The following is a 23,953-nucleotide window of genomic DNA, read 5'->3' as shown; positions in this document are numbered from 1 at the left end:
CAGTGGCCCCCACAGTCCTAGGGACTGCTACACTTCCGGGGCTTTGTTAATATTATTTGGGGCACGTGGCCCCCCACCGCGCCGGAGACCGCCACCTCCCCAGGGCTTTATATAAAAAATGCATGGGGGGGTCCTGCCCCCCACGCTTCCACGGGGACTACCACCTCTCTTCCCTGAGGCATTCCTTAATTATGGGTGTGGGCCTCACCAGACCCCCAAGCCTCGCTGGGTCTTCAATTTTTAAAAAGAAGTGTGGAGGGGCTCCTGCCCCCCCACACTGCCCCAAGGATCACCACGTACATAAATTAAGGGCGGGTCCATTGCGGGGTCCAGGGACCACCACCTCTCCGGGGCTGTAACCATGCAGGGAGGGGGGCCGTGCAGCCCCTGAGGACCGTCACCCCCAAGGGCTGGCTCACCCCTGGGACATTGCAGTTTGCTATGGCAGGGCAGGAGCACTACTCCCGCCCTGTCATAGCAAACTTCTACTTTGCTTCAAGGAAATGCAAGCAGGACAACTGTTCTTGCTTCCATCAAAAGAATCAGATTTGCTTTTGGGCAAAGGGAGCTGCATGTTTGCAGCTCCCTTTGTCCAAAAGCAATGCTGGCTCCCACAGGATGCGGGGAGACGGCTGGTGGCACAGGTGCCTTGGAGCTCTCCCCTCAGTCCCAGGCGAAGAGGCCAAGCCTCAGGACCAAAAATGGCCTGGAGGGAGGGCCATGCAGCCCACTTCCCTTTTTTATTTTATTTTGAATTTTAAAAATGTGAGGCCGGCCCCAGTGGACATAATTGGCATCAGGAGGGGGGCCACGCGGCCCCCCTCAAAAATGTATTAAAAAAAAGAAAGGCTGGACAGACATCGGGAAATAGGGTCCCCAGGGCCAAAAGAGGCCCAGGAAAGGGGGCCATAAGGCCCCCTTCTATAAATACATTGTTGTCAGGCCCTGGGGATGGGGTCCCCGGGGCCAAAATCGGCCTCAGGAAAGGGGCCTCGCAGCCCCTCCCTTTTCAATAAAAAAAATGTTCCAGGTCCCGGGGGATGGGGTCCCCGGGGTCCAAAGGGCTCAAGAGAAGGGGGCCACACAGCCTCCAATTCTTAGAATTAAAAAAAAGGAACCGTCATCTCTCCGGAGGCCCTGCCATCTCTTTGCACAACTCTGCAAATGAATCTCCTGGGGCGCTCTGAGTTGGGAAATTAAGTCCCCGTCGCTATTAAGGGTCCCTGGGGGCCAACAAGTCCACCAGGGACCTCCATTTAGCCCCACACAGTGGGATTGCTGAGAGGTGGTAGGAGGCCACACCTCTTTTTACACCACTCTACAAACGCGTCGCTCGGCACACTGCTGGAGGGGTGATGAGGTCCCCTTGGGTCCTGAGGACCTCAAGACTAAAGTAGACTTTATCCCCCAATCAGCAGTGCACCAGGAGGCACATTTGCAGAGTAGTGTAAAAAGGGGGGATGGCCTCTGTCCACTCTCAGCAGCCCAGTTGTGTGGGGCTTACTAGAGGTAACATGAGGGCTGGTTGGCCCCCAGGGACCCTCAGGAGGCAAGGGGACTACATCGTCCTACCAAGAGCGCACCAGGACGCGCGTTTTCAGAGTGTTGGAGAAAGGGGGCATGGCCTGTGTCCACCTCTGAGCAATCCAACTGTGAGGGGCTTACTGTAGGTTACAGGAAGACTAGTTTGTCCCTAAGGACTCCCAGCAGCTAGAGGGACTTCACTCTCTATCCAAGAGCACGCCAGGGAGCACGTTTGCAGAGTTGTAGGGTAAAGGGGGCATGGCCTCCTATGAGAAGTTAGCAATCCTGCTGTGTGGGACTTACTTGCGGTAATAGGAGAGGTAGTTGGCCTCCAAGGATGTCTTTGGGGCCAACTATCCCTCCTGTTACCTTCACTAGGTCCCACAAGGTGAGATTGCTAAGAGGTCTTCGGAGCCCACGCCTCCCTTTCTCCACCACTCTGCAAACACGCCTCCTGGCAACCACTAGCTGGGGGATGAAGTAAACTTTACTCCTGAGGGAGTTTGGGGGCCAAGAAGCCCTCTTGGTGCCTCTTGTAAGTCCTACACAGTGGTATTCCGGAGCGCTGGTCAGAGGCCCAGTCCCCTTTCTCCACCACTTTGCAAATGCAATTAATAGTTGTAATAGGTCTCGGATTTGCGAGAGTTAGAGCTATTGGCACTGTAAATGTAATAGCTTTTTTACTAATGTTTTTTGGAGTGGAGTGGAGTGGATGTACGTTGTGTGTAGTGAAATTCTGTGGTATGTTGTGCAGTGAAATTATGTGCATAGAAAGTATGTGGTATTTTGTGTATAGGAATTATCTAGAGTGAGATCATGTGTTATTGAGACTAATTATTTGGTATGGTAGTCTGTGTTGTGGAGTGGTAACCTCAGGTTTAGTTTTCATTGTTTCCCTAGAAGCTAAACGTTAAACTCAATGAGACAAAAAAAAGAAAGAACCACTGAACAGCACTCTTATGGACCTGGCGAGAGGTATGAGTGGAGCCACTGGAATTATGCAACTGTTTGGCTGCACCGACCTTCGCACAATTATAAATTTTCCGCAATTGCCACATAATCCATAATTTTCTGCATAATCTGCAGATTTGAATAAAAAACCTAGTTACTAGCTCAAACGGCTGAAACGTTACCAAAAATGCAGCAGCAAGTGTTACCGCGTGGTCTAAGGCCTTTTCGCAACATAGAATGGTCACCTGTTACTTATTGCTAAATGTGTGTGTTAAATTGGTACTAATGGTGTGTAAACCACTTGTGCTTCTTTCTGCGCATCTCTTGCCTTTTTCTGCATTTCTCTTGCTTGTTTCTGCACCTTTCTTCCGTTTTCTGTACTTCTCTTGCCTCTTTCTGCACATCTTTTCTGCTTTCAGCACCTCCCTTCTTTCTGCACCTCTCTTGTTTCTTTCTGGACCTCTCTTTCTTTTTTCTTTTGCACCTCTCTTGCCTCTTTCTGCACCTCTGTTGCTTGTTTCTGCTACTTACTTTCTTCTTTCTGCACTTGTCTTGCTTCTTTCGACACCTCTCTTGATTCTTTCTGCACCCCTCTGTACTCTTTCTACAACCCTGTTCTCTTTATGCACCTCTGTTACCTGTTTCTGCACCTCTTTTGCCTCTTTCTGCACTTCTTTTGCCTCTTTCTGCACCTCTAGTGGTTCTTTCTGCACTGCTCTTGTTTCTTTCTGCACTCTCTTGCAATCTTCTGCAACTCTCTTGCCTCTTTCTGCTCCTCTGTTGCGTTCTTTTTGTACCCCTCCTCCCTGTTTCTGCACCCTTCTTCCCTTTTCATGCATGCCTCTTGCCACTTTCTGCAGCTCTCTTGCCTCTTTTTGCAGTTCTCTTTCCTCTTTCTGTACCTCTTTTGCATCAGTCTGTACTTCTCTTGCCTTTCTGCACCCCTCTTCCCTCTTTCTGCACTTCTCTTGCGTCTGTCTGCACCCCTGTTTCCTCTTTCTGCACCTCTTTTGCCTGTTTCTGCAACTCTCTTGCCTCTTTCTTCAGTTCTCTGTTGCCTCCTTCTGTACCTCTGTTGCCTCCTTCTGCACCTCTGTTGCCTCTTTCTGCATCCCTCTTGACTCTTTCTGCACCCCTCTCACCTCTTTCTGCACACCTGTTGCTTCATTCTGTACTTCTCTTGCCTCTTTCTGCACCTCTCCTGCCTCTTTCTGCACCCTTCTCCCCTCTTTCTGCACCTCTCCTGCCTCTTTCCGCACCCCTTGTGCCTCTTTCTGCACCCTCTTGACTGTTTCTGCACCTCCTTTGCTTCTTTCTGCACTTCTCTTGCCTCTTTCTGAGCTCCTCATGCCTCTTTTTGCACCCCTGTTCGTTCTTTTGCACTGCTTTTGCTTATTTCTGTACCTCTCTTTCAGATTTTTTTTAATTTGTATTTTTTTAAATTAATTTTTTAATGGAAATGGTACACGCTTGAATCAAATTCGTAAATACAAGAGACATTCATTAGTTGATAACAGACCTGCTGACAACATTGTTTTCCTTTTTTCCTACAGTCACATAACTACATGAGATTTTGTGGACTAACCTTGCTCATTTTCCGACATTTCTGATTGTGGATGTAGCATTGCACAGTACCTGAAGGGGAGCTGCACCTTCGTAGCGTGTGTACACCAGAGGGAGCCGTCCATGGGGGGGCAGGCAAGTTGCTGCGCCTTAAGTTACATGGGTATGTCTGGGTCACCACCCTCCGTATGCATCAGTAAGTATGCCCGGAGTGGGTCCCATATATCCCGTGGACGTGAAGCAGTCGGGAGTAGCTCGGCATATAAGCACGTCTGATTCTGCCACAAAATCATATCTCCAAGCCAGTCCTTGAATTTGGGCGCTCCCCCTTTGCCCCACCGACAGGCCACCTGCCGTTTTGCCAACATGAGGCCAAAAGACACAGACTTGCAATGCTTTGCCGGGATCTTTTTGGTATAATCAAGCAGTCCCACCAGAGGGGATTTCGGAATTTGGATAGAGACCATGTGGTCTAATGCATCTATGGCCATGGACCAGCATTCGTGCAATCCGGGACACTACCGAGCGAGATGGAGAAAGTCAGCAGATTTTGCTCTGCATCTATCGCACCTGTTCATGTCTTGTAGCCCGAATTTGTATGTTTCAATGGGGTGTAATAGCTGTGCTGGAGAAATTTATGGTGAATGATGCACAGTCGGTTGTTTGAGAAAATCTGTTCAGTGTGCTTGCAGCAAAATTCCCATTGCTCATCAGTGAGAGGTTGATCTAGTTCCGATGACCATTTTTCCCTGGCGGCACACGCTGAATATGTGGTTTCAGTGTACATAGCGCAGACACTATGGGCCCAATTAGGATGTCGGGCGGATAGCCCAACATCCTTCCCTGCCCGCCACCCATTTCCCCCCCCACCCCCCCCGCCATATTACTATGGCGGGGGGGACCGCGGCGAACGGAAAGACCATCCGCTGCTTTTCCGCCCCGTCAAGGAGTTGACCGGGCGGAAAAGAGTTCCATATGGTGGCGGTGTCTGTTAGACACCGCCATCCATATTAGGGTGAAGGCGGGGACATGCTTTTCCGTGGCAGCGCTGCTGCTACGGAAAGGCATGCAGGAATGTCTTGTGGGGGCCTGTTGCGGGCCCCCAGGGACTCCGAGTGGGTGGGGGGTGCACATGGGGGTACCTATGGGACCCCCTGCACTTCACTGTGCAACGTGACAGGCACCGCACAGTGCCTGTCACATTGTGCATTGAAGTGCACAATGTGCATTTTTAGCATTGCGGCGGGTATAAATCTGTATAAAATTTGATGAAGGCTTGTAGAATGTCCCGGCTATCTCTATGTCTCGTTCCGTCTTCCCCCAAAACCTCCAACACATAATTGGAGAATCGAGTTGGCTTTATCTCCGATGCCAGCGCCTTCCCCTGTCTTTCCCATTCGCCATAGCACCGGGCCGTGAAATATTTGCCTTAAAATCTGGCCTTCTGCTCCGCCGTATCCGTATATTTGGACATCTTTGCTCGTAGGAGAGCCTTTTTGGCGCCCGCTACCTCTGTCCACATGTGCCACTCCAGTGCCTTTATATCTGTTTCTGGTGTGCGTAATGTGCGTCACGGAGCACCCCAAAACTTTTAGACATACATATGCCGCGCATGGTTACCTTAAAGGCTTCCCAGACTGTGTTTACATATTCAACCGAGCCCTTGTTCCTGGTGAAGAAGTCAGTGATCTCTTCCCCTACCTCTGTTTGAAATACCGAGTACAATGGCGCTCCCGGCTCCAACCTCCTGCATCATTGAGATGCCATTAAGTTGGGTGGCACAATTGTCAAACACACAGGGGCATAATCGGAATGTGTTCGGGCCAGATGCTCAACCAAGTGTATCCATGTGCTGCCCCCCCCTGGAACAGACCCAATAATCCAGCCGTGACCAGGCATGATGTCCAGCCATGTAATAAATGCCTTCCCTAGTAGATGGGTGAGCGTATCTCCAGGCATCTATAAGTCCATGGTCTAAATAGGTTGAGCTAGGGTGTTTTGTGTATTGTTATAATGTTGCGGGAGGGGGTTGGATCTATCTAATGAAGGATGCAGTGCAACATTAAAATCTCCCCATTTGATGTGAGTGGACCCCACCTTGATTATCTGTCCCCATAAGGTGGTGAAGAAATCTGGGGTGTCTATGTTTGGACTATAACAGGAAACTAAAGTAACCGACTGGGTGCCTAGCGTGCCCCAGAGCAGGCATCTGCGGGCCGAGGGATTGCTGTGAGTGCCGCCTAGGATGAAAGGTTTACCTCTTTTGATTAATATGAGCGTGCCCCGTGAATATGTGGAATAGAAAGGAAGACCCCATCTGCCTTTGAAGCAAGACTCCCGCCGGGGATTAATGTGCGATTCTTGTAACATTGCTATCTGTATGCTGTGCCTGTCTAGATACACCAGAATTTGACTTTGTTTACGGGGGCCTCACAGCCCTCTTACATTCCACATGAGTAGTTTAATTCACACAGGTTCAGTGTGTGTCAACATTACTACTGGGTGTCTGAAACAGTAGATAGTTGCTGTTTGCAGCGTGTGTGACCTCAGGCGTGTTGGTGCAGCTGGTCCGCATATTACAAGCTTTTTCAAACAATCGCAGTCTCTTGATGAAAATATCATATCTTAACAAACCCGTCCCATCCCACCCCACCCCAACAGTCCCCCATATGTCACCAAACGGGTGAGTGTCAACATCCCAACCCTACCCCTCCCACAACAGCACCCCAATCGTGCCGGTACAAAGATACCCTCCCAGTCTTCCAAGTAGTCAAAAAGCCAACGTACGCTACGTGAGTCACAACAGTAACCTCGTGGTAGCGAGCCTTCACTATATAGAAATTAGGGTGGAAATTATACACAAAATGGGGGTCTCCCGTTCAGGGGGGGCGCCAGTGAGTCACCACAACCCTTCCCATGATCTCACTCCGCTGCCTTGCAGTGCCCAACCATTCCCATGTGGAGGTGGGGAGAAAGCAGTGAGGGGAAGGGGGCCGGGCAATACTTGATAACACATGTCCGCTACCTAATCTTGAGTAGCTTTGGGGTCTGCAAAAAAGAAAAAGAAATAAAAGGGGGAAAAGATTTCCCTTTCTCTCTCCCTTTAAAAAGAAGAAAAACAAACAATTGTGTCCACAATCCAAATATACTATTAACACATTTCACCCGCAAGGGCACTTAGTTGTTCACAGTAGTCCCGGACTGGAGTCAGTGCCACTAGATGGGAAGTGCAGAGCAGCGCCAAAGATCCCTAAGTGGCAGTCAGGGCATCTAGATTTTGGCAGTCTGGCGGGCATTTCCAGATTCCCCTCACATAGAGAGGGCCGACACCTTCCCCACACCAAGCAGCTCGATGAACGGTGCACAACCTGGTTAATCGTCTGTCAGAAAAGGAGATCTAGATAGGCATTCCTGACGTGGTGTTCTTCGCTGTGTAGGTTTGAGAAAGTCTTCCGCTTTTTGTGGATTGTTGCAGACGATCTGTTTGCCATTGTGTGATATCCGGAGCTTTGCTGGATACATTAGAGCACATTCAATCTGAGCCTTCCGTAGTTTGAGCTCTACTGGCAAAAACTTCCTTCGCTCCTCCTGCACAGCCATCGCGAAGTTCGGATTGAGAGTGTATTCATTCCCTTCGAAGTGCAGGGTTTTGGTCTCACTGGCTTTTCAAAGGGCCACATACGAGTCCCGGTAATTTAGCAGACAGGCTATTATGGGTCGTGGGGTGCTTCCCGGGGGGATCGGGGTCCCAGAAAGCGGTGTGGTTGTTCCACCACCATGCGTGCCGAGAAAGATTCCGCCCCAAATGTGGTGATAAACCACTGCTCTACAAACTCCTCCATTTGGCCAGTATTGGTACTTTCCGGTATTCCCAGAAAATGCGGACGTTTTTGCGGCGACTTCTGGCTTCCAAATCTTCATTTTTTAATGCTGTAACATTTAAAATGTTGGCCATGTGCGATACCTGCTTCTGTATCTGCACCGTGGCATCCTCGTTGTCCGATATCCGCCGTTCTAGTTTTTAATTTGGCAATCATGCTTGTCTACCTTTTGCGCGAGGAAATCCAATCTGTTATTCATGGTGTCCATCTTCCCTGACAGGTCATTTAGACTGTGTTTCATGGCGAGAAGTACCATTTTCACATCGTCCTCCGGGGTTGGTGAGGAGGCGTGAGACTGCTCCATGCTGGCGGAGCTGGAGTCCACCAAGGTGGACCTGGTGGACGTTTTCTTTTGTCATAGGTGAGACGAGGCTGGCGGCCATCAGGTTTCCCCATCCTGCTGGTGAGCGGTTCCGAATCTCCTCCCGTCATCCGAAGATGGCGTGGCGCAGGCTGGTGACGCTAACGTGTTGCAAGTACTTCCCTCCAGTAATGTAGTGTCTTGCTAGCTCTAGCTCGTCTACGCCGGAACCAGCTGGAATGTCTCAGGAGGCAGGGGGGCCAAAGAGTGGAGAGCTCTACCTCTAGCCGCAGCAGTCAACTGTGTCCAGCGCGCGTGGGGGATCCACTCACTGTATTGCTGTTAGTCTTATCTGCATGAGGCCGCTATGTATGTGCGCCAATATCTATGCTTCAGTCAGGCAGCTTCAGTGTCTGTCACCTTCTCCGCCCTACCGGGGTTGTGTGCACAGCGCCTATGCCCTCAGGGTCCATCTTCCTGCACCCCGCGTGTTCAGTTGTCCTCTTATTCTCTTAAACTGCTGGCTTGTTCAATTTGCGGGCACCGAGGGTTCGTCTGCAGCAGACCCAGCACAGCCCAGGAGGGTACAGTATACTGCAATGTGGCGGGGCATACAAATCACTTAAAAAACTGCTCACTTGGCGGGGATATTTCTTGCGCTTCTTACCAAAACCAACATCAGGCTAAGCAGTCACATCTGAGGCGGGCGCGTTGTGTAGATCGAGGTTCCCTCACGTTGATCTTCTGCCCACGCCTCGGGCGGCGGGTATAGAGGGGGCTGCTGCTTGTTCTTTTTGCCTTTCTCAGACCCCCGTCTTGCCTGATCGCTGGCTCACCTCTGCTTATTGCTCTTGTAGAGCCTCAGCGATTTGCCGTTTCGCACTCCGTACATTCCTACAGCGTACATACATCAGCCGTTGCGGAGCCTGAGGCCTGGTTCCACGTGGAATCCTCGGGTCACCAGTAGCTCAATGCGCTGCCTCAGAGAACCACAGCCACTGCGCCGCATCCCCCCAGCACTTTCCACTAGCTGCAGCTGTGCCGCCGCTTGTTTGCAAGCTGAGATTTTTTCACCGCAGGTAAAGCTACATGTCAGCAGTCAGATCCCCGTCGTCCAGGCCGATCTTTAGTGGTAATCAAGGATAAATTATGGATTTATCTTGCCAGGCCACCAGAGCCTCACAGGTGTGTGGCCATCTTGGCTGTGCACCACCTAGCGCCCGTCCCTGTCTTGCAGATTTCTGCATCCCTCTTGCGTTCTTCTACAACTCTCTTCCCTCTCTCTGCAGCTCTCTTGCCTCTGTCTGCACCCCTGTTCTCTCTTTCTACACCTAGTTTGCCTGTTTCTGAAACTCTGTTGCCTTTTTTCAGTTCTCTTGCCTCCTTCTGTACCTCTGTTGCTTCTTTCTGCACTTTTCTTTCCTCTTTCTGCACCCCTCTAGGCTCTTTCTGCACCCCTATTGCTTCTTTCTGCATTTATCTTGCTTCTTTCTGTACCTCTCTTGCTTCCTTCTCCACTTGCCTCTTTTTGCACCCCATTTCTATCTTTCTGCACCCCTTTTCCCTCTTTCTGTACCTCTCTTGCCTGTTTCTGCACCCCTCTTGCCTCTTTTTGCTCTTCTCTTTATTCTTTCTGCATCTATGTTGCTTCTTTCTGCACCTCTCTTGCTTCTTCCTGCACCCCTATTACCTCTTCCTGAACTAGCTCTCCCTCTTTCTGCACCTCTCTTGCCTCTTTCTGCACCCCTCTTACCTCCTTCTGCACCTCTCTTGCTTCTTTCTGCACCACTCTTGCCCCTTTCTGCAACGTATTTCCTTTCCTGCACGTCTCTTGGGTCTTTCTGTACTGCTCTTGCTTCTTTCTGCACCTCTCTTGCCCCTTTCTGTACCTCTTTTGCTTCTTTCTGCACGTCTGTTGCCTTTGTCTACACCAGAGGTCTTCAAACTTTTTGATGCCGAGACCCCCTTGTAAAACCTTTTTAGGCGTAAGGACCCCCTTCCGACAAACGTTTCTAAAAACTGGTACTCCTCATCACCAACTTTTGACAACCATAAATGCGCCTGTTAGACCTCATCACATCCATCCATCATTCATCCACCCACACTTTTACACATCCATCCATCCACCCTTTCATCCTTCCATCCATACATCCATCCTTCATCCATCCACCCTTTCATCCTTCCATCCATACATCCATCCTTTACCCATCCACCCTTCCATCCACCCATCATTCATCCACCCACCTTTTCACACATCCATCCATCATTCATCCATGCAACCTTTTATCCATTCATACATCCATCCACCCTTTCATCCTCCTATACATACATCCATCCTTCATCCATCCACCCTTTCATCCTCCCATCCATACATCCATACATCCATCCACCCACCCTTTCATCCATCCATCCACCCATCATTCATCCCCCCACCTTTTTACACATCCATCCATGCAACCTTTTATCCATCCATACATCCACCCTTTCAACCATCCATCCTTCATCCGTCTACCCTTTCATCCTTCCATCCATACATCTATCCTTCACCAACCTATCCTTCATCCATCCACCCTTTCATCCTTCCATCCATACATCCATCATTCCGTAATTGACCCTTCCATCCATCCATTCACCCATCATTCATCCGCCCATCTTTTTACACATCCATCCATCCATCATTCATCCATGTAACCTTTTATCCATCCATACATCCTTCATCCATCTACCCTTTCATCCTTCCATCATCCACCCTTTCATCCATCCATCCACCCTTTCATCCATCTACCTTTTCACACATCCATCCATCCTTCAGCCTTACATCCATCCATCCACCCACCTTTTCTGTGCCTCTCTCATGGGGGGGGGATCAGTATCTCTCTGCGTCTTCTCCCTTCTTCTTTCCCGCTCATGGGCGGGTATCTCTGTGCCTCCCTGCTGGGGGCGGGGGACGTGTGTCACGGGACCCACAGCTCCTGGCGCGCAACATCCATTTTACTCAAAGGTCTACACTACAGCCTGCTCCCCAGCTCCCCCTCTGCCCCCCCTCCACCAGCTCGTGTATATGAGCCCGTGTATGTGAGCCCAGCTGAAACAGCTACAGGGACACACACAGCCACATCTGAGTACTTGACAGGTCTTTAAAAGACCTTGTACTTCTTAATGAGGCGTTGATGTTTTCCACACCTCGGTGTGAATTAGGCCTCCGCTGTGAGCACCCTCGATCAGCCCAATGCCAGGAACTGCACTCTGCAGAATCTGCGACCCCTTTCCCAGGATTCCACGACCCCCCTGGGGGTCGCGCCCCACAGATTGAAGACCTCTGGTCTACACCCATCTTGCCTCTTTCTGCACCTCTGTTTGCAGATTTCTGCATCCCTCTCGCCTTCTTCTGAAACCCTCTTCCGTCTCTCTGCAGCTCTCTTTCCTCTGTCTGCACCACTGTTCCCTCTTTATACACCTAATTTGCCTGGTTCTGAAACTCTGTTGCCTCTTTTTTGCAATTCTCTTGCCTCCTTCTGTAACTGTGTTGCTTCTTTCTGCATTTTCTTGCCTCTTTCTGCACCACTCTAGCGTCTTTCTGCCCCTATTGCTTTTTTCTGCATTTCTCTTGCTTCTTTCTGTAACTCTCTTGCTTCCTTCTGCACTCCTCTTGCCTCTTTCTGTAACCCATTCCCCTCTTTCTGCACCCCTTGCCTGTTTCTGAAACTCTGTTGCCTCTTTTTTGCAGTTCTCTTGACTCCTTCTGTACCTATGATATTCCGTTCTGTACCTCTCTTGCCTGTTTCTGCACCTCTCTTGCCTCCTTCTGTACCTCTGTTTCTTCTTGCTGCACCACTCTTGCCTCTTTCTGCACCCTTTTTACCTTTCCTGAACATCTCTTGGTTCTTTCTGTACTGCTCTTGCATCTTTCTGCATCCCTCTTGCCTCTTACTGTACCTCTTTTGCTTCTTTCTGCACTTCTGTTGCTTCTTTCTACACCCCTATTGCCTCTTTCTGCACCTCTGTTTATTATTTTGCACTGCTCTTGCTTCTTTCTACTCCTCTCTTTCAAATTTCTCCTCCCCTCTTGCCTCTTTCTGCACCCCTTTTCCCTCTTTCTGCAGCACTCTTGCCTCTGTTTGCACCCCTGTTCCCTCTTTCTGCACCTCTTTTGCGGTTTCGCAACTCTGTTAACTCTTTTTCCACTTATCTTGCCTCCTTTTGTACCTTTGTTGCTTCTTTCTGCACTTCTCTTGCCCCTTTCTGCACCCCTGTAGCCTCTTTATGGACTTCTCTTGCTTCTTTCTGTACCTCGCCTGCTTCTTTCTGCACTCCTCTTGCCTCTTTCTTCACTCCTTTCCCTCTATCTGCAACTTTCTTGCCTGTTTCTGCGCCTCTCTTGCCTCTTTCAGCACTTCTCTTGCCTCTTTCTGCACTTCTGTTTCATCTTTCTGCATATCGCTTGCTTCTTTCTACACCTCTCTTGCTTCTTTCTGCACCCCTGTTTCCTTTTACTGCACTTGTTTTCTCTCTTTCTGCACCTCTCTTGCCTCTTTCTGCACCCGCTCTTGCCTCTTTCTGCACCTCTCTTCCTTCTTTCTGCACTCCTCTTTCTGCACCCTCCTTCCCTTTTCCTGCACGTCCCTTGCCTCTTTCTGCAGTACTCTTGCCTGTTTCTGTACCTCTTTTGCTTCACTCTGCACTTCTATTGCCTCTTTCTGCACTCCTTGTGACTCTTTCTACACTTTATGCACATCTCTTGCCTCGTTCTGCAAATCTATTGCATCTATCTGCAGCCCTGTTCTCTCTTACTGCACCTCTTTTGCCTGTTTCTTCAAATCTCTTGCCTCTTTCTGGACTTCTCCTGCCTCCTTCTGCACCTCTGTTGCCTCTTTCTGCATCCCTCTTGCCTCTTTCTGCACCTCTGTTTTTTCATTCTGTACTTCTTTTGTTTCTTTCTGTACCTCTCTTGCTTCTTTCTGTACCCCTCTTGTCTCTTTCTGCACCTCTGTTGCATTGTTTTGTTCTGCTCTTGCTTCTTTCTGCACCTCTTGTAAATGTATGCACCCCTCTTGCCTCTTTCTTCACCCTCTTCCCTCATTCTGTACCTCTCTTGCTTCTTTCTGCACTCCTCTTGCCTCTTACTGCATCCCTTTTCCCTCTTTCTGCACTGATCCTGCCTGTTTCTGCACCTCTCTTGCTTCTTTCTGCACTTCTCATCTCTTTCTGCACCTCTGTTGCTTCTTTCTGTACCCCTCTTGCCTCTTTATGCTCCTCTATTGCATCTTTCGACACCATTCTACCCTATTCCTGCACGTCTCTTGCCTCTTTCTGCACCTCTCTTGCTGCTTTCTGTACCTCGCGTGCCTCTTTCTGCAACCCTCTTACCTCTTTCTGATCCTTTCTTCCCTTTTCTTGCACCTCTCTTGCCTGTTTCTGCAGTTCTCTTGCTTTTTTGGCAACTCTTGATTCTTTCTGCACTTCTCTTGCTTCCTTCTTCATCCCCTTGCCTCTTTCTGGACCTCTATTGGTTGTTTCTGCACTTCTATTGCTTCTTTCTGCACCTTTCTTGAAAAGTTCTGCATCCCTCTTGCCTCTTTCTGCACTTCTCTTGCCTCTGTCTGCATCCCTGTTCCCTGTTTCATCAACTTTTTTGCCTCTTTCTGCTCTACTCTTGCCTCTTTCTGCACTCCTCTTGCTTTTTTCTGTACCCATTTTTTCCTCTTTCTACACCCCTCTTCCCCCTTTCTGCACCTCTCTTGCCTTGTTCTGCTCCTCTCTTGCCTTTTTTGCACTTATCTTGCCTCCTTCTACACCTCTCTTGCCTCTTTTTGCACATGTTCCTCTTTGTGCACCTCTCGTTTTTTCCTGCACTTCTCTTGCTTATTTCTGAACTTCTCTCGCCTCTTTTTGTGTACTCAAATGGGAAGTGGAAGCTGTCAAGTTTAAAGGTCTGCGTACTCGCGTGACTGGGGTATGTGCCTATTTGTACATGTATTCTTACAAGTGATATGCATCAGAAGATGGTAGCTTAAATAGCAGGTAGCTTCTCCTGTAGGTGGTCAAATCTTCTCATTTCTGCTGTCATTCAGTTGTACAGGTAGACATGTCTTATGTTTATAGGTGTTGTAGAACCCCTCAAATAGACTACTGAATACCAATGTGCCCTGTATCATGAGCAAAAAGAAATGTGTACACCTTTTTGGACTCAAATTTACTGAGTATGCTGTATGAAACACAGGTATTCAAGTATTTGTAAGTTTATTTTTCATGTAACATGTCACTAGGTAAAAGCAGAGACACACCTATGCATTAGGCGTGGGCGGAAAATCCGTTCCGCTCGCGGATTTTGCGGATTTTCGGGAAATCCGCAATCCGCGAGATTTGCGAATTTCCCGCAAAATCCGCAAATCCGCGAGCAGCGGATTTTGCTCGCACTGCTCGCACTGTTCGCGTGAGTTCGCGCCCCGCGAATAAGTGCAAAATTGCAGAAATACGATCTTAGCAAAACTGAAAGTAACTACTTACCAGGTTCAAAAGTTCAGGCTCATCATTAGTAGCCATTTCCTGGAGTGCTTCCTGAGGGGCCCCTCCAGAGTTCAGTTGCCAGTTGAAACTAGTATGTGACCCTGCTCTGAACCTCAGAATAGTTACACATATGCCACAAAGGTCCTGAATTACAGCTAAGGGAGACAAGCAGGAGCCAGGCTGGAAGTTAAAATCCATTAATCAGCCCCTAATTCATTATTGTCAGTTGGGGCAGGGCAGGTGTTGTAACTAATTTTGCAACAATGAAAGCACTTAGCAAGTGCAAAAGATCACTAATCAGGGCGCACTAAGGAAGCAGGTGCCAGCTAAAAAAATATTCTGTGACACATGAATCAGCCCCAAATTAATTCAGGTCACTTGAGGCAGGGAAGGTGTGCTTTGCTTTGCCGAAAATAATGTACACTGGACAACCAGAGGGTGTGGTGATGAAACAGAGGGTGGCATGGGTGGGCCAGAGGTTGGCATGAGTAGTCAGAGAGTGGCAGTGGTGACAGAGAGTGGCAGTGATGAAGAAGAGTGTCCCAAACAGGCTGGACACGTAGAAACAACAAGTTCGCGAAACTTGCGACCCGACAGGTAAGTTCGCAATTTGCGAAAGTGTACAAAACCCTCGCGAACTGGCAGAAACACGGGCGAACACAAAAAAAAAAAAATCCGCAAATTCGCGGGAATTCGCGGATTTTGCGGATTGCGAATCCGCAAATCCGCAAAATTCGCGAACGCGAGATCCGCAAAATTCGCTCATGCTTACTATGCATACCTTCACAAACTTGGGATGACTTACAACAGTGATATGGGTAGGCCTAGCATTTTATGCAGTCGATGAATAGTGAACCGTCAAGAGGAAAGTGAGGTTCAAGACATCTTGGGAGAAGGATTAGTGTTTAGGCTACTTTGTATGAGTCTGTGGAAAGTTGCAGTCAAAGTAGGCCTCTTTCCACACCACCATCTTTCTGCACTTCTCATGCTTCTTTCTGCACATTTCTTCCTCTTTCTGGACTTCTGTTGCCTCTTTCTTAATTTTTCCTTCTTCTTTTTGCATTTTATTTCATTTTTCTTCACCTCTCTTGCATCTTTCAGCACTTCTCTTGATTATTTCTGTGCCTTTCTTCCTCTTCCTGTACATGTCATACCTATGTAGGCATAGTTAATAATTAGCATTTATAAAACCTTAGAATTCACTGAAAAGAACACAGGTTTCAGGGATATTTTAGTTTGTAGTAACATTTCAGAAACGTTAGAAATTCACTGAAAAATCCACAGGTTTCAGGGACGTTATAGTTAGGAATTAGCATTTAAAAAACCTTAGATATTCACTGAAAAAAACACAGGTTTCAAGGACGCTATATTTAGGCTGACATTTCACTTGTACAAAACCAGAGAAATTCATTTGATATAGTTAGCTGAGCTAACAATAACTCGGGCCCCCGCAAGGCACTGCTGATGACACCACATATTACATCACTCATGATGTGGTCAGTGACATCACTGATGACATCACTGATGACATCTCAAATGACGTTATTCCACTCTATGCAACTCCACTATATTCCACTCTACTCAATGCAACTTTACTCTACACCACTCCTCTCTATCCCCTCCGCTGTAAGACACTGTACAACATGCCACTCTGACAGGACACTCCACTCTACTCTACAACACACCACAACAGTCCACTTCACTCTACGTCACTGTAATCTAAGCCACTCAACTCTATGCCACTACACTCTAAGCCCCTACAACTCAAAGCCACAATACTCCACCTCACAATACTGTACACCATGATAATTTATGCTACAACACTCTATGCCATGACACTGTATGCCCCAATGCTCCATGATATGACACTCTTGGACACAACTCTGTATGACACTCCACTCTATGCCACTCCTCCCTACTCTGATCTATGACACTCTACTCCTCTCTATGACAATCTACACCCCTACATTCTACAACACTTTACTCCACTTGTTGACATTCCACTCTAAACACAATACTCCACTCTAATCTGGTGTACATTCTACTCCACTCTACGCAACTCCCTCTATGCCATGCCACCCCACTTTACTCCACTATACTCTGACATACTATTCCACTCTACGCCACTCCAATTTACACCACTGTATGCCACTCGTCTCTACGGCCCCCACTCTCTGACACTCTACTCTACTCTACTTTGCACTACTCTACTCTACTTCACTGTATGCCACTCCACTCTATGACACTTTCTAACACTCTACGACATGCCAATGCACTCTATGCCACTTCACTTTAATCTACAACATTCTGCTACACGTTATTCCACTATATGTCCTTACACTCCACTCTACAATAATATACTTCACTACATGCCTCTGTATGACACTCTAGTCCACTGTATGACACTATATTCAACTCTCTATGCCACTTCACTACACTTTGCTCATCTCTACTCCATGATACACTACTCCACTCTGCTCCCCTAATCCAATCTATGCCACTCCTCTCCACGTCACTCGACTCTACAATAGTAGTATGACATTTCACTCTAACACACTCTATGACACTACTCTACGGGATTCAACTCTACAGCACTGTACTCCAGTTTATGTACTCCACTCTACAACACTTTCAAACACTCAATGACACGCTACTCTGCTCTATGCCCCTCCTCTCTAGCCCCCTTTAGTACACTGTATGGGACTCTATGACACATCACTGCACTACTCTCTATGACACGCCACTCTACTGTATGACACCGCACTCCACTCGAGGACACTATGCATCTCCACTCTACTAAACTCTAAGCCACTCTACAACACTCTACTCCACTCTATCCCACTGCATGACACTCTACTCCACTCTATGCCACTATACTCTAAGTAATTTCCACTACGCCACTCTACCCACTTTACTCCACTGTACGCCATGATACACTAATCCACTTAACACCACTTGACTCCAAGACACTCTATGCCACTCCACTCTATGTCACCATACTCTACACTATGCCACTCCACTCTACAACATTCTACTCCACTTTATGCCACTCCCCTCTACTCCAAAATGCAACACATTCCAATGCTCTACAACACCCCATTCCACTCCACTTCACACATCACTCCAATTTCCCTCTCCACACGCCACTCCAGTTTATGATACTTTACTCAACTCGGTGCTATGCCATTCCACACCACTCTACTGTATGATATGCTACTCCACTCTGACACTTTACTCTGCTCTATGCTGCTCTATGCTGCTCTACTGTATTGCATTTTACCCCACTCTACGCTACTGTACCACAATTCTCTCTATGCCTCTACACTCTACGAAACTCTATGCACCTCCACTTTACAAAATTCTACTACACTCAATGCCACTCCATGACACTCTGCTCCACTGTATTCCCATCCACTTGACTACACCGTATAACACTCTATGACACACCATTCCACTACTCTCTACGGCACAACACCTCCACTGTATGACATGGTATTACACTCTACAACCTTCACCTCCACTCTACTCCACTCTATACCAATTCACACTACTCCACTCTAATCCTGTCTGTAGTGGGTATAACAGGTCTACACGGAGGTCCACGGAGTTGCGAACAAACTCAGTGAAATCCCACCACCCGCCCCACCCCCTTATATAAACAAGTAATTCTAAATTACTTAAAGTAAATTAAAACCACTTACCTGAACTATGAGAAAGTAATTTAGAAATATTTGTTAATATAGGGGGGGTGGAGGCAGGGGCAGGCCAACTCCTCCGCTGCGGAGAATTGCCTTCTCCGTATTCTCCACGGAACCCGGAGGAGGCAAATCTCCACACACTCCGCTGGCTGAGCAGAGGTTTCCGACCGGTCTTACTCCACTCGATGTCACTCTACACCACTCTACTCGATGGCACTCAACTCTACGACACGCCACTCTATGATACTCCACTGTAAGCCACTCCGCTGTACGACACACAACACCACTCTCTCCATGCCACTCCATCACACTTTACTCTACTCTACTCTGTGACACACTATTCAACTCTACTCCACAACACTCTATGCCATTTTGCTCTGCCACACTCTACAGTACTCTACTTTACACCCCTGCACTCGACAACACTGTACTCCAGTCTATGCCACTCCACTCTACAGCACTTTGAAGCATTTTATGGCCCGCAATTCCGCACTTTGCCTCTGCATTCTATGCCTCCTACTACACTGTATGAGACACTACGACACGCCACTCCACTTCTCTCTATGACACACCACTCCACTGTATGACATGGCACTACACTCTATGACTCTTTACTCCACCCTATGCTAAACCACTCCACTCTACTCCACTCTACTCTACTCCACTATATAACACTTCATCCAACTCTAAGCAACTGTAAGGCACTCCACTCTATGCCGCTACACTTTACGACACTCAACTGCACTCTATGCAACCCCACTTTAGAACACTCTGCAACACTCTATGCCACTCTACTCCATTCTGCTCCATGTATGACCCTCCACTTTATGCCATTCTACTACACTATTTGACACTCAATGACACACCACTCCACTCCTTGCTATGTAGTGTGGCTAGCGAGTTGACAATATTGTGTACGGAGCTGCGCGAGTTATAATAAACTTTGGGTGGGGCGCAAATTATAACTTACTTATAATTTCAACTTTAGAGTTTCAACGGTTTGTGTAGGTTAAGCTGGTTTTGTGTGCGAACAGTTAAGAGTTTTCCTAACTAAAACTTACCATTAACCTTTGTTTTTTTTTATTCAAGATAGATAGATAGATAGATAGATAGATAGATAGATAGATAGATAGATAGATAGATAGATAGATAGATAGATAGAGAGATAGATAGAGAGATAGATATCTCAGTGATGTGGCAGTTATCCTTGCTGGTGGTAGCTTTGATCTGCCCCTGAACCTGACTGGAGGAATCGCCCTGCTGGAATGAGTCTGAAACCACCCCCCGCACAGTACATGCATAATTTGCCTTAGGTCAAACACAATTGTGATACATCCGATAGGTCAGGTTAGTTTTATAGTAGTGGGATCTATGAGGATAAGAGCAGAAGCTGTTTTGTTGAACAAATTCCTCGACGAGGTACTGTAAGATGAATAGCTTTGCAGAACTAATAGATTTCTTCAAGTGTAGAAAGTGTCAGCTACCCAAGTATATTGTTTAGATGAACCCTGGTCAAGCAGGCAGTGACTGGAGATCTGCCTCAACTGTACTTGGAGAATGCACATCGAGATAGTAAGAGGGACAGTCGATAGGCAAATGCAAGAAGACTTAAAGGGTAAATTCTAGAATGTGAGAAGTAAACACAGAGGAGCAATGATAGAATATGGTAGACTGAGAAATGAAGGAACATGACCATCATTAAATATGACAAATGATATAAGGGACAATAAAAGGTAAATATAACGTTTTCATGTTTAGAAAGCAAGTACCATTACAGGTCTATAGTCTGGTTGTTAGCAAGAACGCCCCCGCCATTTTTAGAGACATAGCCCTACAAATAACACTGCAGCAAGAGTCCACCCATGAGCATCCCAGAATGGCGGTGGTGCAAGCCATGAGTAGGTGCTTTAGTGAGATAGAATCAAAGCTTAAAAGCTACAGAAACAGATACAAAAACATATACATTATTGGCTGGTCCCCAGAGGCAAATTCAGTTTTTCATTATAATTCCGTGTTTAGGCTATGCGTCACTTTCAATTGTCGGAACACCACCCTCTTTCGTCTATCCACAAGCAATTCTCAAACTTTTTTCTTCTGAGAATCCAATGTTGCTTCAATGTGCATGATCAGCATTTAGAGATGGCTTGTGGTAATATCTGCTTATTCCCAGTCACTCCTGAAAAGACGCCTGCACCCTAATCATAAGAATAGAAACAAAACGTATTAGTTTTAAATTGAGAGAACTGTGTTGCCTCCGCAAATACCCAGGAATCCAGGGGTAAACAAATACATTCTGGATCCAGGGGTGAACAAATAAACTTTGCATTAAGAATTGTCGCTGGCAAAAAAAGAGAACGAGTAATGGTGTTTCACAGATGTGTTTTGGCTACTACGATATCTTAAAGGTTTCTCCACTTGTTCAGAAACTGTAATCATTTTTACTCCAGATTGTGCCATTAGAACCATATTTCATTTTTTTATTTTAATACATTTAACATAGAATTATCTCCATTGTGCGACAGTGTTGGAAATTCACAATAACCATATTTAGTTACAAATGATATGTAAGAAAGAGAGGGCAGCAGATCATCTCTTTGAGTCCAGTTATTTTAGATAAACCCGTGGTGTGGTATCTGGGACCCCCAGATTTAACTAAACTTCTTGGGACTCCCCCTGCTAGCATAAACCACCTTTCCTGCAGCCATGCATCAATCCATGCTATCGCACCTGTCCTCAAACATTGGAAATGTTGGACTTTACAATTTGTGATCTACGTCCCTTTTGGCCACTGGGAGGAATAGATGGATAAACACGTTTTTAGATCTGGGTACCACTTGCTCCCTCCTTATTCACAGCAGTATGGTGGGTGCATTAGGTCAGAGTAACATTCTCAATATGTTTTCAATTTTCCATGACTTGAATTCAGTAGTTCTCCATTACTGTGCAATCACAGAGTGTGAATGAATGTACCTGCTTGTCTGCAACCCTAAAAGCAAATATCGCAGCTGATCTGCCATAAATCCTTTCTTTTAATTGTTGTTCCTTCATATGAGCCATGAAGTTGCCATAAGGCATTGTTTTGTTACTATGTAAAACCTGAGCTCATGTCATTGCCAACTGCATATAAATGTTTATGTTCTTTGTCTTCAAAGGAGATATTGGGGACTGGAAGAACCATTTCTCTGAAGCGCAGAGCCAAGAAATGGATGCAAAGTTTGAAGAATGTCTAGCAGGAACAAAACTAGGAGAAAAGATGTCATACAATGTCTACTGCAAGGCCTAAAGCATGGGACAGAGCAGCTAGCCACGAGACCTTCAATAATGTGAAAAGTGTTTAATCATATAATCATCAACCACTGATAACTTTATTCACAAATTATGCTTCCCGTTCAGCTTAATTTCTAGAACACAAAAATAAACAAATTATTTCATTTACCATATTTATATTCAAATACATTTAAAAATGTAATCACAGACATATTTTAATTGTTCATTAAAGTGCCCATTATGTCTAGTGAATTAGACCAAGTTCTCATAGAAAATGATGCTATAATGACACCACAATACTTAGAAAGTGCTAAACAACAGAATCGAATACGAGCCAATAATTCCCATGACTAATTACAGTGCTATACAATTCATACCTTGCACCCTCATTGTCTTCATGATTTCATAATTTAGATGGTGGTAACCTGTCCAGATCTGTACCAGGTGAAAACTGATCTCACATCACGGTCTTTGATCACATTGATATAATATGTTTTATTGTACCAGCGATATGCAATGAAATAATGTGTACATGAGGTTTTAAAACTCAAGAAATAATATTACGAAATGTGTAAATACTCTGCTAAGGCAATCATTAATTTAGCTTTAAGATAATGCATAAGAATACTGGCTGTTATATGAATAAGATTTCGATTAAAAATTTCCATCCACAATATACAAAAAAATTCGTATTCGATTTCATCCCTACTGGATTGTTCATACATTTTTGCAAATAATGCCTGGAAATTGGAAAGTTTGGATCGTGAAAATGTGCAAAATACCATGCTCTCACAAAGACTACAATTTTGATTTGAGTTGACACCTGTCCCGTCATTGCTTTTCTTATTTTGTCCAGCATATCAAGCAACCATCTTGTTTTATAGAGATTTGTAAAGGCACAACTTAATGAGTTCCTTGGGATCTACAGAACATTGATAAAGGACTGCACACTGTTAAACAAGCCTTCACCTTGGCTCTTCTTTCCTTCCTACTTCATTTTGGATCATATATAGTATGTGCCAGTTTTATGTCATTCAAAAAACAATTAACGTTGTATCATGTACTGCCAAAAAACTTTACCTGGGTCTTACCGTGAATTCATTTTTAGATTGTCAATGGGCACAAAAGTAGAAAGGACAGGCACTTACTTGACGATAAGAATATCATCTGATAAATAATATACTTTTAACTCCAATTTTAATGGAAAAATTCCTCTTCGAATTCTGGGTCAGGGTCCCACATGCAGATTCAATAGGAGAAGGGCAGGCACCACTTGCCCCCCACTGTACATCATTCTTGACTCTATCCATTTGTTTACAGTAATCCTTGATCCTTCATAAAATTGATTAATACACATTAGGAGTTTGGATGGTACAACACGGGTATAGCTTCCTCAAATAAAGTGCCAGTATAATTTGTCAAAAGAGTTTATATAGCCCAGGAATGAACATGGATGGGTCGGGATGGTCCACGGCAAAAAGGCTGCTGCATCATGCATCTTGGACACACTTTTCCTGCGTCCACTCGGGATTAGCAGGATAATTGCAGAGGATGCAGTGTACTTCAAGAGTTCACCACTCAATATTTTAGTGTTGTTGTTTGAAGATGTGAGGGGGACATCAAAGGCGAAAGACTGATGTGAGCCTCCGAGCGTCCAGCTGACCTGCGCAGAAATCCTGTATCATCCTACATTTTACAGCTCTAATTGATGCCCAAACATGCCACAGGCGTGACAGCTGTGACTGGGGGTGAGATCGACACTGGTGTGGGGCCCCCTCTGTAGCCTGAGGCAGATTGACCTGCAGAGGCCTGCTGAGAACGTGAGGAGACGGATCTGGCTCGGCATGACTCAGCGCCTGCTGCTCTCACGTGGCCATGGGGTGCTGCCTGGCCCGCCACGACCCCAGAAGAACTCTTTGGCACGCCGGCTCCTCCAGAGAACATCTCAGGCTGCCCGGGGTCCACGTAGGGAACCCTCCTAACAGGGCTGCCGCCTTAGGGCCACAGGAAGGCACACGAGTCAGCGTACTAGTGTCCCTGGTCTAGGGACCAGGGGGTCAGTCGGCTGCATCACTTCTGGCCGTGGTTGGGGAGGACAAGGGTGCAAATACCTTCCCCCGCCCACCCACGATGCAGCCTCTTGTCTGCTGCCCGTCTCGCTGTTTGGTCGTGCCGTGATCTGCCGAAAATGTTGAAGGTTAGTTGCTGCCCCTGCATTCTCCTCCCCCCCGCCCCCCCCGACCCACCCCCTCCCTGTAATG

The 23,953-nt window shown here is 46.8% G+C and overlaps 1 protein-coding gene across 1 annotated transcript in view; it reads left to right on the top strand.

Moving 5' to 3' along the window:
- Positions 1 to 22,658, top strand: part of LOC147727732 (sulfotransferase 6B1-like) — a 467,748-nt gene extending 445,090 nt beyond the window's left edge. The window contains exon 7 of the mRNA XM_086961730.1: positions 21,578 to 22,658. Coding sequence (XP_086817856.1) covers positions 21,578 to 21,708 — 131 coding nt within the window. The 3' untranslated portion in view covers positions 21,709 to 22,658. The remainder of the gene's footprint in view (positions 1 to 21,577) is intronic.
- The last annotated feature ends 1,295 nt before the right edge of the window (positions 22,659 to 23,953 follow it).

This window comes from Lissotriton vulgaris, chromosome 3_1 (genome assembly GCF_964263255.1).
Source record: "Lissotriton vulgaris chromosome 3_1, aLisVul1.2, whole genome shotgun sequence".
Lineage (NCBI taxonomy): Eukaryota > Metazoa > Chordata > Amphibia > Caudata > Salamandridae > Lissotriton > Lissotriton vulgaris.
Note: the sequence above shows the minus strand (reverse complement) of the source record. Positions and strands in the feature narration are given on the sequence as shown.